Source organism: Westerdykella ornata, assembly GCF_010094085.1.
Source record: "Westerdykella ornata strain CBS 379.55 unplaced genomic scaffold EI97scaffold_6, whole genome shotgun sequence".
Classification (NCBI taxonomy): Eukaryota; Fungi; Ascomycota; class Dothideomycetes; order Pleosporales; family Sporormiaceae; genus Westerdykella; species Westerdykella ornata.
Window position 1 is genome coordinate 934,554 of NW_022986856.1, and position 13,619 is coordinate 948,172.

At 54.1% G+C, this 13,619-nt stretch overlaps 6 protein-coding genes across 6 annotated transcripts; 2 read left to right on the forward strand and 4 right to left on the reverse strand.

The window, feature by feature from the left end:
- Positions 1-670: 670 nt before the first annotated feature.
- Positions 671-2,414, forward strand: EI97DRAFT_282292 (uncharacterized protein). The gene is made up of 2 exons (XM_033794373.1): positions 671-1,344; positions 1,981-2,414. Exons 1-2 carry the CDS (start codon positions 946-948, stop codon positions 2,152-2,154), a joined length of 573 nt encoding a protein of 190 aa, XP_033655593.1. The 5' UTR covers positions 671-945; the 3' UTR covers positions 2,155-2,414.
- A 704-nt stretch (positions 2,415-3,118) lies between these two features.
- EI97DRAFT_374046 (DNA replication complex GINS protein-like protein psf2) lies at positions 3,119-3,911 on the reverse strand (the record flags this gene model as incomplete). Its single annotated transcript, XM_033795431.1, has 2 exons — positions 3,119-3,739; positions 3,798-3,911. 2 exons carry the CDS (start codon positions 3,909-3,911, stop codon positions 3,119-3,121), a joined length of 735 nt encoding a protein of 244 aa, XP_033655594.1.
- A 200-nt stretch (positions 3,912-4,111) lies between these two features.
- EI97DRAFT_500260 (alpha-1,2 glucosyltransferas-like protein alg10) lies at positions 4,112-5,966 on the forward strand (the record flags this gene model as incomplete). Its single annotated transcript, XM_033802653.1, has 5 exons — positions 4,112-4,222; positions 4,275-4,360; positions 4,415-4,971; positions 5,020-5,157; positions 5,209-5,966. 5 exons carry the CDS (start codon positions 4,112-4,114, stop codon positions 5,964-5,966), a joined length of 1,650 nt encoding a protein of 549 aa, XP_033655595.1.
- A 125-nt stretch (positions 5,967-6,091) lies between these two features.
- On the reverse strand, positions 6,092-7,706 carry EI97DRAFT_488236 (FAD/NAD(P)-binding domain-containing protein; the record flags this gene model as incomplete). The annotated part of the gene is made up of 2 exons (XM_033802194.1): positions 6,092-7,588; positions 7,650-7,706. 2 exons carry the CDS (start codon positions 7,704-7,706, stop codon positions 6,218-6,220), a joined length of 1,428 nt encoding a protein of 475 aa, XP_033655596.1. The 3' UTR covers positions 6,092-6,217.
- Positions 7,707-8,206: 500 nt separating this feature from the next.
- EI97DRAFT_415975 (cellobiose dehydrogenase-like protein) lies at positions 8,207-11,035 on the reverse strand. The gene is made up of 4 exons (XM_033796878.1): positions 10,527-11,035; positions 10,208-10,472; positions 9,046-10,161; positions 8,207-8,995 (listed from the first exon to the last, which is right to left on the reverse strand). Exons 1-4 carry the CDS (start codon positions 10,573-10,575, stop codon positions 8,380-8,382), a joined length of 2,046 nt encoding a protein of 681 aa, XP_033655597.1. The 5' UTR covers positions 10,576-11,035; the 3' UTR covers positions 8,207-8,379.
- A 685-nt stretch (positions 11,036-11,720) lies between these two features.
- EI97DRAFT_466154 (uncharacterized protein) lies at positions 11,721-12,764 on the reverse strand (the record flags this gene model as incomplete). Its single annotated transcript, XM_033801520.1, has 3 exons — positions 11,721-12,319; positions 12,381-12,485; positions 12,540-12,764. The coding sequence occupies 3 exons, from the start codon at positions 12,762-12,764 to the stop codon at positions 12,149-12,151; spliced, it is 501 nt and encodes a 166-aa protein (XP_033655598.1). The 3' UTR covers positions 11,721-12,148.
- Positions 12,765-13,619: the final 855 nt, after the last annotated feature.

The window sequence follows — 13,619 nt, forward strand, 5'->3', positions numbered from 1 at the left end:
TTCCTGCATGGCCTCGCGAATTCGGCTCTAGCGTGCTTTGTTGCCCCTTCCGGCCTCGACCCGCCTCCAACCTGGCCTGCCCCTGCGATACCAAAGCTCTAAACTAGTCCCAGAATGGCACCCACGCTAAACTCTTCTCAGCACTCACAACCCCACCCACCCGCGGAAACTCGACCCAACCCATCTCCGCTCTCCGCTGTCCACCACTTGACGGGTGACATGTCCTTACCGCTCCCTCTCCCCAGTGTCCAGTAGGACCTCTCGGGCGACTACTGTCCTGTGCTAGTCCCTCCGAATCACCACTACTCAGTCCTCCAACAGTCCCGACATCATGGAGCACTATCATTTGGCACCTGCATCTGGTCGCCGACCTGTTCTTCCTTCTCCGATAAGTTAGTCAATATCTTGTTCACCTAGGGGAGCAGAGCAAAAGGAATCATATCTGCGCCTAGATCTACCGAGTACCAGGTAGGCTCCTCGTCCCTTTTTGCTGGACTAGGTACCAAGTAGCAGACAGAGTCCATCCGCATTGACATTCCCCCTCATCTACTTGCTTGCGCGCACCTCGGAACCTGCACTACACGACCATCGTCTTGCTCTGCTGCCCTGAGGTCCTTGATGCCGCAGCCAACCATGGCCGACTCGGGCAACGTCTTCTTGCAAACAACAATCTGTCTCTTTCTGGCTCTATGGAAATTGGAAGCTTCGGCGGTTTGCCAATCTACCGTGGTGCATCCGTGGACCGTCGCCATCAGCCTCCAACCGCACTTGGTGCTGATCGACAAAACGTGGCCTCATTTGTCCCTTGACTTCAATACTGAGTCGCCTCTCATTTTCCTTTATTCGCACTAATGAGCTCCTACCGCAGTACAGAGTACCTAGTTGTCCATCGATTCGACCATCTAAACACTCCAATCATGTACTCTCCATCTACTTCACGTGGCCATGGTTCATGAGCCAGCCAGATGGTGCAACAGCAGCACTCTTGGCCGTACAACTTTGGCACTTCATATCATTGTGACTTCAACCCTCGAAGCCCGGACCGTCCAGCCCGACGCGCCAAAGACATCAAGTGGGTCGGCACGGATCCGACAATGGTACCTATGTATCATTGCCTGCCCTGCGTATAATCTCGTCCATCAATTTCCCTCGCCGCCAGATGTTCACCGTTCCCCGAACCGTTGGGCCTGCCACCTGCTTTACCAATACCAAGGAAGATTTCCCTGTGCTCAGATACAGATGAACAGCCGCGCGCTGCTGCTTCTGGCCGTGGCGTCACGGGCGTCGAGCTATGGATTTCGTCATGCATCCGTCTTCCTGAGACGTGGTCGAATCGCAGTGGAGGTGGGTCCATTGCAGTGAACTCGAAAGAAGATGATACGGCATTCCTCCTCAAAACGCCGTCGTCCACAGCATTCTGGTACATAGAGATAATGCACTCCACTCCGGCATCCAAACTGTACCAACACAAATCCCCAGGCCAACAATGACTGCGGCAGGGTACCGAGAGACCGGTATCAGGATACCCAATGCAGTTCGCTGCCACAATCACAACCCCAGATCCTACACGCCTTTGTCTCGGGGCCATGATCTGGTTCCCCGCCTTGGGTCGTGGCACGCACACTCATCTCGCAGGACCTCAAGATCACGTTACATGCAAGAGTGCGGCGAAGCCATCCAGCTCCCGAATCATTTCTCTTTTTCTTGCCAGGTTGTTGAGCACCATTTATTATTGTTCCTACTCTGGGGATCTCGCTCAACGTGTGCCGCTCAATAAAAAGAATGCCCAAACTCAAAGCTACGACCATCAATCCAAACGGCGCGGTGGCTAATCTCCCCTCCGCATCTCCACAAGTGTTTCAACTCAACGCCCCAACGCACGAGCAATGCCATGTTAGATTGTCCAGCTCTGCTGAATCTGCCCTTCGTATCCTCGACTCTCTGCCATGTGCGGATAGTACTTTATGCTGATAAGTCCAGCTGCAGTTCATCAGCCTTCAACATCTCTCCTCTCAATCGTGTCAACGAAAATCCCACATGGAAGATACAGCTTCCGCCCCATCGGAACAAAGCCACTGCTTCGATAACCATTTTTATAAAAGGAAATTGCCAGGGCCCCCCGTGGCGCAACTCGCCATGTCCCACCAGTCCTGATCGTGCCTAGTTTTGGCCTAGTTCGAGTGCGGGAAACCGCTCGATGAGGAAGTTTGAAGGGTCTCGAGGGAAAAGGTGTTGTTTGCTGCTATACCAGCCCTTGCTTGCTATTACCGTCAAGGACAGGGGAAGCAAGCTGAAGGGGGAATATTGTGGAGATAGAGCTTTGGTGGGCAAGGTGCTTGCTCGCTGGGTTTGACGACTGTTCTTACTACGACACGTCCAGCCTGGCGGATCGTCCAAGTGCACCATTATCATCTTTATTAGTGCGCTCGCCTTTGGAGGACATCCTCTTCCCTGGAAACCTGAACCTAAGTCACAGGTTTAGGTTAATCTTTTCGTTCTGACTTCTACTAGCAACACCATGACCAGATCAGTGAGAGAAGTGCAAGACAATGGATGCGTGGGATGGGATCAACAGAGTCTATTACAGACCCCAATGTATTGTCGCTATTTCCGTTTCTTCCAAAGTTGAACTCTACCTCACCCGCACAGCAATGAGAGCTGGTGCACCAACCCTCAAATCCCGACTCCGCACTCGGCATTGTACGTTACGAAGCACCTCGACAAATCAGATACTGGTTTGTCCGTAATTTGCTGGCCGACATCTACGACTTTTGTAGGCCTGCATCTTGATCGTGATGTGATGCGATGAGGGAGTCCGCTCGCAAGTGCGTGACGATGTGGTGACAGTGATGTGCCGGCTTGCGAATTCGCTTTCCAGTCAATGTCGACTGTCCCTTGGAGAGGCCGAAGCGGCCATATTCCCACAATACGGTTGGGCAATGGAGTGGACGTCGTCGGGACCTCCACGTACCTCCTCGTCGTACAACCTGTCCGAAGGGTCCTCCTCATAGACGGGCTCGTTCGGAGGCTCCAGCAGGAGAAGCAAATGCGATCGCCCAGCTGCTATCCCACTCAGCAGGCCGGCCACCAGCGATGGAATTCTTGGGCGGATGCCGTCTCAAGACGTGAGCTGCGTTTCCATCTCGTCGTCATCATAATCGTCCACCGTCCGAGGGGATCCTGCCCCATCCTCCGTCCCCCTCTCCCTCCTCTTCTCCTCGTACGTCGCCCGAATCCTCCTCAACCCATCAACGACCCCCGTGATAAAAGACCTCCCTTCGGCAACCTCCATCCCGCCGATCCCATTCATCCGGATCCCTCCAGGTTCGTCCAGAGTCTCCGTCCGCTTCCGCAGCTTCGCCATGCGCACCTCCCGTAGTCCCTGCAGCAGTCTGCGCACGCTTTCCCCGTCCTCGAAGTCGTCGGTCGCGGCTTCGAGCAGCATCTCTCCCAATTCTAGCCAGTGGTACGGCAGCGCATCGGGCCCCGCTTCGACGGTCGACTGAGGGAGGAAAGGAGGCGAAAACACGATACTGTGATCCCCAGGCGCTGGAGGTAGTCTTGGAGGCGGAGAAAACGTGTCGGGATGCTCCGTCTCATATTCGAGGATGGCGGTAAGCCAGGGTGGGGCGAGCCATGGGGGAGGCACAATGTTGGCGCGACGTTGGCGCTTGAGCAGAAGAGCGAGCCAGAGGGGGACGGACGTCTTGTGAGGAGGAACGAGCGCTGGGATGGAGCCCTGTATTTGGTCGTGTCAGACGTTGCGGAGGGGTTTGGGTGGGGTAGCTGGTACATACGCCTAGGAGGTCGAGGCTGTCGAGCCGTTGGCGCGGAATGATGGAGACCAGCTCCATCTCACATAAGAATGCGACTTCGGGAGGCGTGAGGCCTGGCGGGAGAGGCAATGCCATGTTTATACTCTTTCGACTGCGCTGCTAAGCTCGACCATCGAAAGCTGGAATGTTCAGATGCGGCTCGCGCGCCTGCATTTCCGCCGCCGGAAGCTAGTCCCGTTTGGGTACACCACCTAGCGTCCTCTATAATTCTCCAGTAGACTGGACTATTCTCCGCTTCATCGTCTGCAATTCAAACTCTACTGTCCCACATATCAATGTCCTCGTTGCGCCAAACGTGGGCGTTGCCCATTGCATTTCTGGTCGTTACGAATGCCGCCTGGACGTGGTATAGGCTGCTCGCTGAACATGTTCCAGAACCATATCTGGTGAGTAAAACAAAGGGAATCACAACCCCGTACAGCGTCCTGATGGGAATAGGACGAGGTGTTCCATATCCCGCAAGCCCAGAGATATTGTAAAGGCGATTACACATGGGACCCCAAAATCACGACACCGCCGGGCCTGTGAGTTTACAAGCCCTCCGTCTGTTTGAAGGGACACAGCATTAACGATATCAGGTACCTCGCGTCCAAGCTTATTTCCATTTTCGTTGGATGCAATATTCCTTCTCTCAGAGGTCTTAATGTCACGGCCATCTCTGTTGTCTGTGTCGTTGCATACCACATTCGGCGGAATCTACGTCTGCAACGGGAACAGTCAAATCGACACCAGGATGACGAGCAGAGTGACCCATACGACGCTCATTCTGCCCTGAACATTGGCCTGTTCCCGCCGCTGTTCTTTTTCTCTGCGCTGTACTACACGGACGTCTTATCTACCCTGACGGTTCTTGCGCATTACGGCGCATTTGTGCAGAGAAGCGGAGCTCAGAGCCGCTGGGGGCCGTCGAAGCAATTGGCCTTCATCGTCCTTGGAATCATAGCCCTGTTATTCCGCCAGACAAACATCTTTTGGGTTGCTATTTTTCCTGCCGGTTTGGCTGCCGTTGAAGCGTTGAAAAGGGACGGTGGAATGGAAACCTCAACTCCGAGTCGCCGGCCCATTGAGGTCTTGAAGCAGTGTTGGACGGAGGGCAAGGTCTATGACTCAAGTGCTCGAGATGCTGGACCTCAAGGTAATCCAACTTTAGCGCCTGTATGTTCGTGCTGCTAATCGCGTATAGACTACATTCTCACTGTGCTTTCGGTGATTCTAGCGGCCATGCAGAGACCACGATCATTGATCAACGCTATTCTACCGTACCTTGCACTTGTGGTTGTATTCGTGGCCTTCGTGCTATGGAACGGAGGCGTGGTGCTTGGTGCGTATATGTCAAGTTGAATTCTTGCTCTGGGCACTTGCTGATTTTCAGGCGACAAATCAAACCACATCGCAACGGTCCATACACCTCAAATGCTCTACTTTTGGCCATACGTTTTCTTCTTCTCATTTCCTCTTCTCCTACCCGTACTCCTTGGACCGGTCGTCCGCCTTCTCCCTGATTCGAGCCTGAAGTCCTGGTATCAGGAGAATCTAATCAGGGAGGCGGACGCCGCCACCCCTGGGCTCTCCTCAGCCTTCCTCTTCCTCGCATTTGGAACAGCAGCGGTTCACTTCAACACGATTGTGCATCCGTTCATCCGAGCAGACAACCGGCACTACGTCTTCTACGTATTCCGCATTCTACTCCGTCACTGGGCGTTCAAATACGCCGCAGTTCCCATCTACTATGCTTGCGCCTGGACCGTCACACAGAGACTCGCAATGGTTCCAACGGCGACCGTGGAAACGCGGAAACAAAGCACTGATGTGCGATCGACGCCCAAGACGCCGATTCACCCATCTTGCACAGCAAGTTTCGTACTGGTGTGGCTCGCGGCAACGTCCTTGTCCGTGGTGTCAGCGCCCCTCGTTGAGCCTCGATACTTCATCGTCCCGTGGACCATCTGGCGATTGCATGTACCGCGTGTCACACCTGCAGGCCGGAAGTCGAGAGCCCCATTGGATGTCACACTGATACTCGAGACGGTGTGGTATCTTGCCGTGAATGCTATCACTGGCTATCTGTTCCTGTACAGAGGGTTTTCGTGGCCGAGTGAGCCGGGAAAGGTCCAGCGATTCATGTACTGAATGTCGTCGGACTATCAACATGGAATGACCGCCGAGGAGAGATTCGGAGAGGTTGAGCTCCACAGATATTCTTAATGACTGGCGTACCGCTGGCAACCTGATCCCTTCCAACTTTCATAAAAGCCGCTAACATCACTAGTTGGCTGTCGTTCGCGAATCTCAGCCGATGCCACAATCCGATTACGTGCTGAATAGCAGATCGCCAGCAAGCAAAGAATTTCATATATTCTTCCTACCACCTCCATCTCACATCAGGTACTTAAACTCTTAAATACCATACCGTCCCTCAGATCGGCATAATTCGCCGTCCAGTTATCCCTCATATAATTGTCCCTGGGCAACCACGGACCACGCCTCCCCGCATGCGGCATCTTCCTCGCTCCATTCTGGATATAGGTGCTCTTCAGCTGCAGCGGCATCTGGGGATCCTTCATCTCCTCTGGCGAAATCTCAGGTGTCGCGCTCGTATACCCATGATCCTGCATGTGCTTGTACAAGCGGGTGAGGAGACGCGCTGCACTGTCCGAACCCAGCGTCCACGACGCGTTGACGTAGCCGATCATGAGGCCGAGGTTGGGAACCCCGGTGAGCATAGCGGATCGCCACATGAAGCGGTCGGCGATGTTGACGGGCTTACCGTCGACGGCGAGGGCGATGTTGCCGCAGAGTTGGAGATTGAGGCCCGTAGCCGTGACGATGATGTCGGCGTCGAGCTTCCTGCCGGAATTCAGCTCGATGCCGTCTTCGGTCACGGTCTTGATGTTGTCGGTGACGACGGTGGCGCGTCCCGTGCGGAAGCTCTTGAAGAAGTCGCCATCGGGACAGAGGCAGAGACGCTGGTCCCACGGATTGTAGGCGGGTTTGAAGTGTGGATCTATCGGTATGTCCTTGGGGAGCTGGCGCTTCGCTAGCTTGCGAATGAATCTTGCGGCCGCCGAAGGGAACTTCCTGCACCAGTGATAGAAGAGCCAGGGGAGGACGATGAATTGCAGACGGACGAGCTTCGCTGCTATCCAGGACGGGAAGTAATCGTACCATCTCTTCTCGCCGGGCTTCTTCTGCGGAAGACTCATGACGTACGACGGACTCCGCTGCAGCATGGTGACGCTACCAACGCCGCTTTCGACAACAGCGGGCATCATGGTGATTGCAGTCGCCCCGGAGCCGATGATGATCATCTTCTTGCCCTGGTAGTCGAGATCCTCAGGCCAGAACTGCGGATGCACTCTCGTCCCTTTGAAACGCTCCAAGCCCGGAATGTCGACTTGGAGAGGTTTCTCGTAGTCGTAGTAGCCCGTTCCCATGAAGAGGAACTTGGCATAGTACGTCTTCCTCGTGCCATTGCTGTCCACCTCGAGTCGCCAATGCTGCGCATCCGAGCTCCATTGCGCGCTCTGCACCTTGCGGTTGAATTGTATGTGCCTGTCGATGCCGAACTTGGCGGCGGTGGACTTGATGTAAGCGACGATGCTGTCGGCCGTCGCGATAGGATTGGGCTTTTTCCAGGGGTTGAAGGGGAAGCCAAAGGTATGGAGGTCCGAGTCGGACCGAATGCCGGGATACTTGAACAGGTCCCAGGTACCGCCTACATTGCTGCGGCCTTCGAGGATGGCGTAGGTCGCCTGGGGGAGTCTCCTGGATCCGGTAGCCGGTGTTGATGCCGGAGATGCCCGCTCCGATGACGATGATGTCGTATTGGTTTTGGGCAGACGCTCCGGTGTCTGTTACATGCCCGTTCATGGCGATGGAGATGAGGTGGTGGAGGAATCAGCAATTCTTCTTTGTTGAATGATTATGTCAGGGCAAGGTCCTTGGTGCGTTGGTGCACGGCAGCTAGACGCGACGAGGGCGCGGGTAGAAGTGGAGACCCGATCAAATGTCTAGCGAGGAAGGGAAAATCAAAGACAAGAGTGTGAAACCCGACATGAGTAGATGACGACTCCATGGCTAATAAATAGCTGCTCCAACCCGGCATGGCGTTGGTCAAGAGAGGCAAATGTTAGGCTCGCCAGGGGGTCTGCCTCGCCCGTAACTTGTCGTGCGAAAGTGAGGAAATCTGGGGCCTCGGTATTTTCCCTTTTCGGCGGTGGTTGCGGAGGTGCGCCGTCGATGGGGTTTACACCGGGAACCCCTCCTTTACCTCGACGACCAAGGCCTCGGTGATGGACCTTGGCCGAGAGTGGCACCCGGTTTCTCACATCAGCACATCTTGATATATAGGCACAGCCGACTCCGTAAGACGAGTGCCGCGAGAACGCAGTGAATTTTAACCAGAAGTGCCCGAGTCCTAAGATTCGAATAACAACCATGCTACCATGCTATCATGCTACATGCTACGTGTTGGGAAAAATGCCCCAAAGGCACCTCGCCGATGAATTCACCCCCGGTCTAGTCGGATATATACCCTTCTCATCTATGCCCTTCCCAAAATGATTATCTCTCCTTCTGCTCCACTATCACTCGTGATATACATCCTCTCGAAACGGTCCTTCGCAATCGACACGGGCCTGAAACACTGCGTCGTCGAACAGTGCTCGACATCCGGATTCCAGAGAATATCATTATAACCATTGGCACTTGCGCTCAGCTGTGCCGTCGGGGAGAAATTCCCACCACGCTTGGTGAAGGGAACCTCGATCACTTTATAACCAGTCGACGGACTACGGTTCCAGCTGCCGTGGAGGGTGATGTACATGCTCGTGAAGTTGCTGTTGAAGACGGCATCAAGCGGTGCCGAGTGTGCCTGGATCGCCAGTTTGGCCGCCTTGCTCTTGGACTTACATGTCTCGTCCGAAAACGTCGCGTTGGGAGCAAGGACGAACTGGTCTCCCACCCGGAACTTGCGATCGGTGATGACATCGGGCTTCCAGACCGTGTAGCAGGTCGGGTACCCATACCAGTCCTTGTTCGCTTTGGCGGGGTCCCCGAGGAAGTTGATCTCGTCGGCTGGGTTGTCGAGGTGGATGTCGACGGATTTGCCGTTGACTGTGCGGTGGATCTCATCCGAGGAATTCTCGATTCCCCAAAGCCTGAAGTAACGTCAGTGCGGTTCACTAGTCAGGTAACGGGGAAGGCTCACATTCCCTCGCCGTCAAACGCCAGTCCAACTTCGTTCCTCAATCCATAACCCAAATTATAGCCATCAGCAGCGTAATTGTAGCCGCCGGCTGGCGCCTTGCTGATATCAAATACCTTGACGCACGATCGTCCCACCTTGATATTGCCGGATTCGAAATCAAAATTGTCGTTGGACCCATGAGACACTACCAGAAGATTCGGACGTTTTGGCGGGATGGTCAGAGTCCGCGTAACGTGCCCCTTGCTGTCCATGCCCGTCACAATGATCCTGGACGACCCCGAAACGCTCATAGTCGCCGCATCGTAGTCCCAGGCAAACACAGATGTGGCGGAGCTGGCGAATAGCGTTTTACCACCAGCACTGAGATAGATACCATGGTTAAGGTTTCGCTGCGTGACGACAATCTTCGCAGTGCCGAGACAGCCGTCAGGACCGACGGACTGACCGGTGATTCCGAGACCGTTCTGTACCAGGAGAAGGTTTCCGGCCTTATCGAAGATGACACCCCGGGGCTGCGTCAGGCCGCCGGCAACTTTCACGGCTTTCCAACCAGGAGCCGTTAGGAGAGGGAAGTGGAGAGGATCGACCCCAGAGCAGGATGACGGGACACCAGTCTGTACCGGGTCTGGTGTGGATGTTGGACGTATGGATGTGCTCAGTGTTGAGGGCAGAACAGAAGTTGGCACCGAGATGGTCGAAGAGACGCCGCTCGAAACAGGAGGTTGCTCTTCGACCTTGGAAGAAGTTGGTATCGAACTAGTCGAAGAGACGCTGCTTGAAGCAGGAGGCTGCTCTTCGACCAAGTTTGCAGCAACAAGCTTATCAAAGTCCTCGTTTTGCCCCAGTGTCAAATCAAGACTCCAATGCCCAAACTTTGTGTGAACATTGAATGTGGATCGATTGTTTGCAGGCTGTGCAGGAAGTTTGCTTGCAAATGCGTGTGCGAAGGGGGCCGCGGTGTCGGACGGGTTCAATGAAACGAGGTTACCATCCACGTCCTGCCACTGACTGCAGCCTCGACAGCGGACATTGAGCGTCCAATGTGTCGCATTCAGGCCCGTTCCTTTCAGGTACGTATATTCCGCAGCGTCGTATGGCTGCGGTAGACTCAGGCCGCTGGACGAGGTTAGAATTCGTCTTGACGAGAAAGTACCCAACATACTATGCCATCCTAGAAGAATATATCGCGGTATTTGACGCATTATTAGGCCAGCCAATCGTCAAAGGGACATATGGCATTGTACCGCCCCATGAAAAGCCTGCCCATCCATTCGCAACGGGGGATATGATTTGCAGAACGGTGTCAAATGGTGCCTTTGCCACCTTCGGTAAGGCAACGCCAATAGTAACTCCGTTCCCACTGTTCCACCCTGAGTAGCATATCGATGAGGCTTCGTCGCAGTATCTGCTGGTTGAATCACCAATGGCTAACAAATTGTCAGTACAAAGCATGCGAGCAACCAATTAAACAAAAAACACACCTGTCCCCGCCAGCGCAGCAACGGCCGCCGACAAATGACTTCGTCTCATGGTGAACGAAGCGCACGACGGTCAGTGAGAGGTACCTCTTCCGGGCGGTCATCATACGGTTTTATCAGTGCTCTGGCATGACGAACATGCCACAAGCATTTTTCGTCAGCCAGAATTAATTAGTGCTTCGTAGCGATTATAGCTGCCATGGCTATCAGGGAGACGGGAATCCGGGATGCGGTACCTAATCTTGGCCGCACGGTTGTATCCCACGCCGGAGAATTGGCACATAAGGATTCCGTGTAAGATAGGAAACCTTCCAGATGATCCTCGGCACTCAGCCGAACGGGAGTTGGAGCACGTTTCCGCGCCCACGGTTTGGTAATGTGGGGCTCGCTTCCCCTGGATGGGAGAAGTCGTCAACAGAACGTGGTTACCCTCTCCTTTGGAACTGTCCATCATTCACACCAAGCTACAAACTCTTGTAACTTGTTGGGACAAATCAAGTGACTCCGGGGTTCTAGGAGGCTTAGGCCAGACGTCAGCCGGGGTTGCGGTCATTTGAGCCTCCTCCAGACCAGTGCTGGATCTCGGGCCGGAAGGGATGAAAGGGTACCTGCACCTCGCATATTCTTTGGAACATTCTTTAACATTCTTTAGATGAGCCCGCTATATTAAAGCATAGATTGGCATCTGACGGCGGTGGAATCAGCGTGAGGTGACGGTGGGTCGGGCACGGCCACATGTCGTGGAGGTCGATAGATTAGCAGGGGTGGGATAATCTAAGAAACCACTTTAGCCCTAACATGGAGACGATATATACGAGAATGTAAGCGCCCACTACGACGAAGTTGAGACCGACAATACGCATCTGCTATCATGTTAGAGGTTTCACGGACCGGTCACCGAAAAGTCTGGATGAGATGCGCGCAGAGAGCGTTCATTGAGACCGTCTACAGCCGGGCTGCAGGTAGATCCATTCTCTTCCTCCGTTGACGAGCACGTTTTCGAACTGCGGAACCCTAAAGTGTCCTCCATAGGGTACGGTTGAGCGGAGGTGCGATGGTATCTCGACGGCGGGAGTACATGAACCAAGGTAGATGAGACTTGGAGGGACACAGTGCAGGTACCCACCTGGGCAACAAGTAGAGTGCCCAAGTGGGGTCAGCTGCACGTGAGTCATATCCAAACGTTGACAGTGCTCTGGCCGATCTCCATTGTTCAGAAGTGGGAGAAGAATGTGTGATGTACTGAGTTCTAAGGGAGAGATATGCGTCCTGATATCTATATTGTGAGCGGCATGGACTGGTAGCAACATATGGATTTGTTGAGCCTTCGCCGCTTACACAACATGAAGATCTGGCCCGGACGTTTGCGTACACCCTACCTGCTCTCAGACCATCCAGCTGGGTCGCGGATACTTTCGAAGTTGTCCATGACATGCTTCCAGGAAACATGCCGCATCCTTGTCACGACACACACGCTCTTTGGATGCATCCATTGAATCCCCAATCTTCGCTTTCGCAGGCGCAGTCACCATACGTCCGTGGACATAGAAGATGCTCCTGATCTTCTCGGCTGCCTCACCTCACAGACTATCACTCACCAGCGAGTACACGCCCATTTCCGCCCTTCACTGAATCTGGTTCACCGTCCTCAACGCTGCATTCAGCATCTCAGTCGGCTCCGCAATCTCGTCGACGATTCCGTCCTTCAGCGCCTCTTTTCCGGTCCAGCGGTGAGCCTCTAGGCGCATCTTTCGGGCAACAACCTGCGGATGGGGCTTGATCCAGGTACCCGATTCCTGGGAAATGAAGGCCCAGTTTCACTGGCGGCATGGAGAAATAGCCTCGTCTTGAGATCACAATCCGATAGTTGTGAGCCAATGAGAAGGCGCACACGCCGCCAAAGATATTTCCTGTGAGAAGAGCAATCGTAGGAAAAGGATAGCCGAGAAGAGTGGCAAGGAGCTATAGTTTTGTTTCCAGGTAGCATTCCTTCATGATTGGCACAATGGAGCTTACCGGGAAGAACCCGTCACTGTTCGCAAACGGATTCCTCTCATCCTCATCCAGATCCAATCCGGGACACCTGAACTTCTCGCCGTTGCGCCTCGTGATGACACATTCATCGGAATCAGGGCCCAGTTCTCTCTCTATCACGCAGTGCTCCGATAATCTCCTGTGCGAACCTAACGTCTGTCCGGTTCGCAGGAGCTTTCTGAATGGTAATAACGAATCCCTGGTCATGGTGGCCGACTCGCAAACTTCGGTGATTATGGTTGATCATGTGCCTTCTCAGGTGTTGTTAAAAAGCTGTACTGTTGTGATTGACGAGGCGGGGAAGGCCGATGAGGTACCTTGATGGAAGGGCCGTGTCATCGTTTACTGGGACGTCGTTGGGAGATAATCCAAACGACCGAGGTAGTTGACGGCATGGGAGTGCGAAGAGTATGAATACGCAGAGCCTCTCCAGATGTGGTGATGACTCACGCATGCTAGCAGTGCTAGACAGCCGTCGCCCTACGTGACTTTTGGGTTTGAGGGTGCCATCATGTGGCATGCCAACCGATTGAGCGTGTGATGCTTGACTTGACATGTGCAATGGATGAGCGCAAGGTTCGACCAAAGATGTCGGCTGGCCGCTCTCTGAGCCGACTTTTGGTCGGCGCTGTCAACGGGGGAAGGGCTGAACGTAGAGCGTGTTTTCGCTTTCTCTCGGGACGCAGTCATCTCCATCTTTTGCGCAACGCGTGCAGACATCGCCTTCAACCTCATCCAATGTCGCATCGCACCTTTTTCTTGTGGCAGATCAGGCATACCTGCAAGCGGGTCAGTTCATCAGCCTCGGTGGATGTTCACACCCCAGAGCGCATCATGACGGTTCGGCGCGGCCGCTGCATGTCCTTCTTGGCCGACATCGTGGGTTTATATGTTTCGGCGGTGATTAACAGGGTGTCATCCTCAGCATGATCTCATCATTACATATCACGGTCTTTGTGTGTGCGACAAGAGAGGCATGGGTACGGCACCGGGCAGAAGTTGGAGAGATCGGATGTCGTTGTTGAAATGAGGCGCTAGGCTCGACTGGGCGACTGGACGATA

Coding starts and splice junctions, on each gene's coding strand:
- EI97DRAFT_282292 (XM_033794373.1), top strand. CDS start 946: ATGGTTCATGAGCCAGCCAGATGGTGCAACAGCAGCACTCTTGGCCGT. Junction 1,345..1,980: donor GTGGTCGAATCGCAGTGGAG/GTGGGTCCATTG, acceptor TGATAAGTCCAG/CTGCAGTTCATCAGCCTTCA.
- EI97DRAFT_415975 (XM_033796878.1), bottom strand. CDS start 10,575: ATGAGACGAAGTCATTTGTCGGCGGCCGTTGCTGCGCTGGCGGGGACA. Junction 10,473..10,526: donor TGCTGCGCTGGCGGGGACAG/GTGTGTTTTTTG, acceptor ACAATTTGTTAG/CCATTGGTGATTCAACCAGC. Junction 10,162..10,207: donor TATTCTTCTAGGATGGCATA/GTATGTTGGGTA, acceptor AACCTCGTCCAG/CGGCCTGAGTCTACCGCAGC.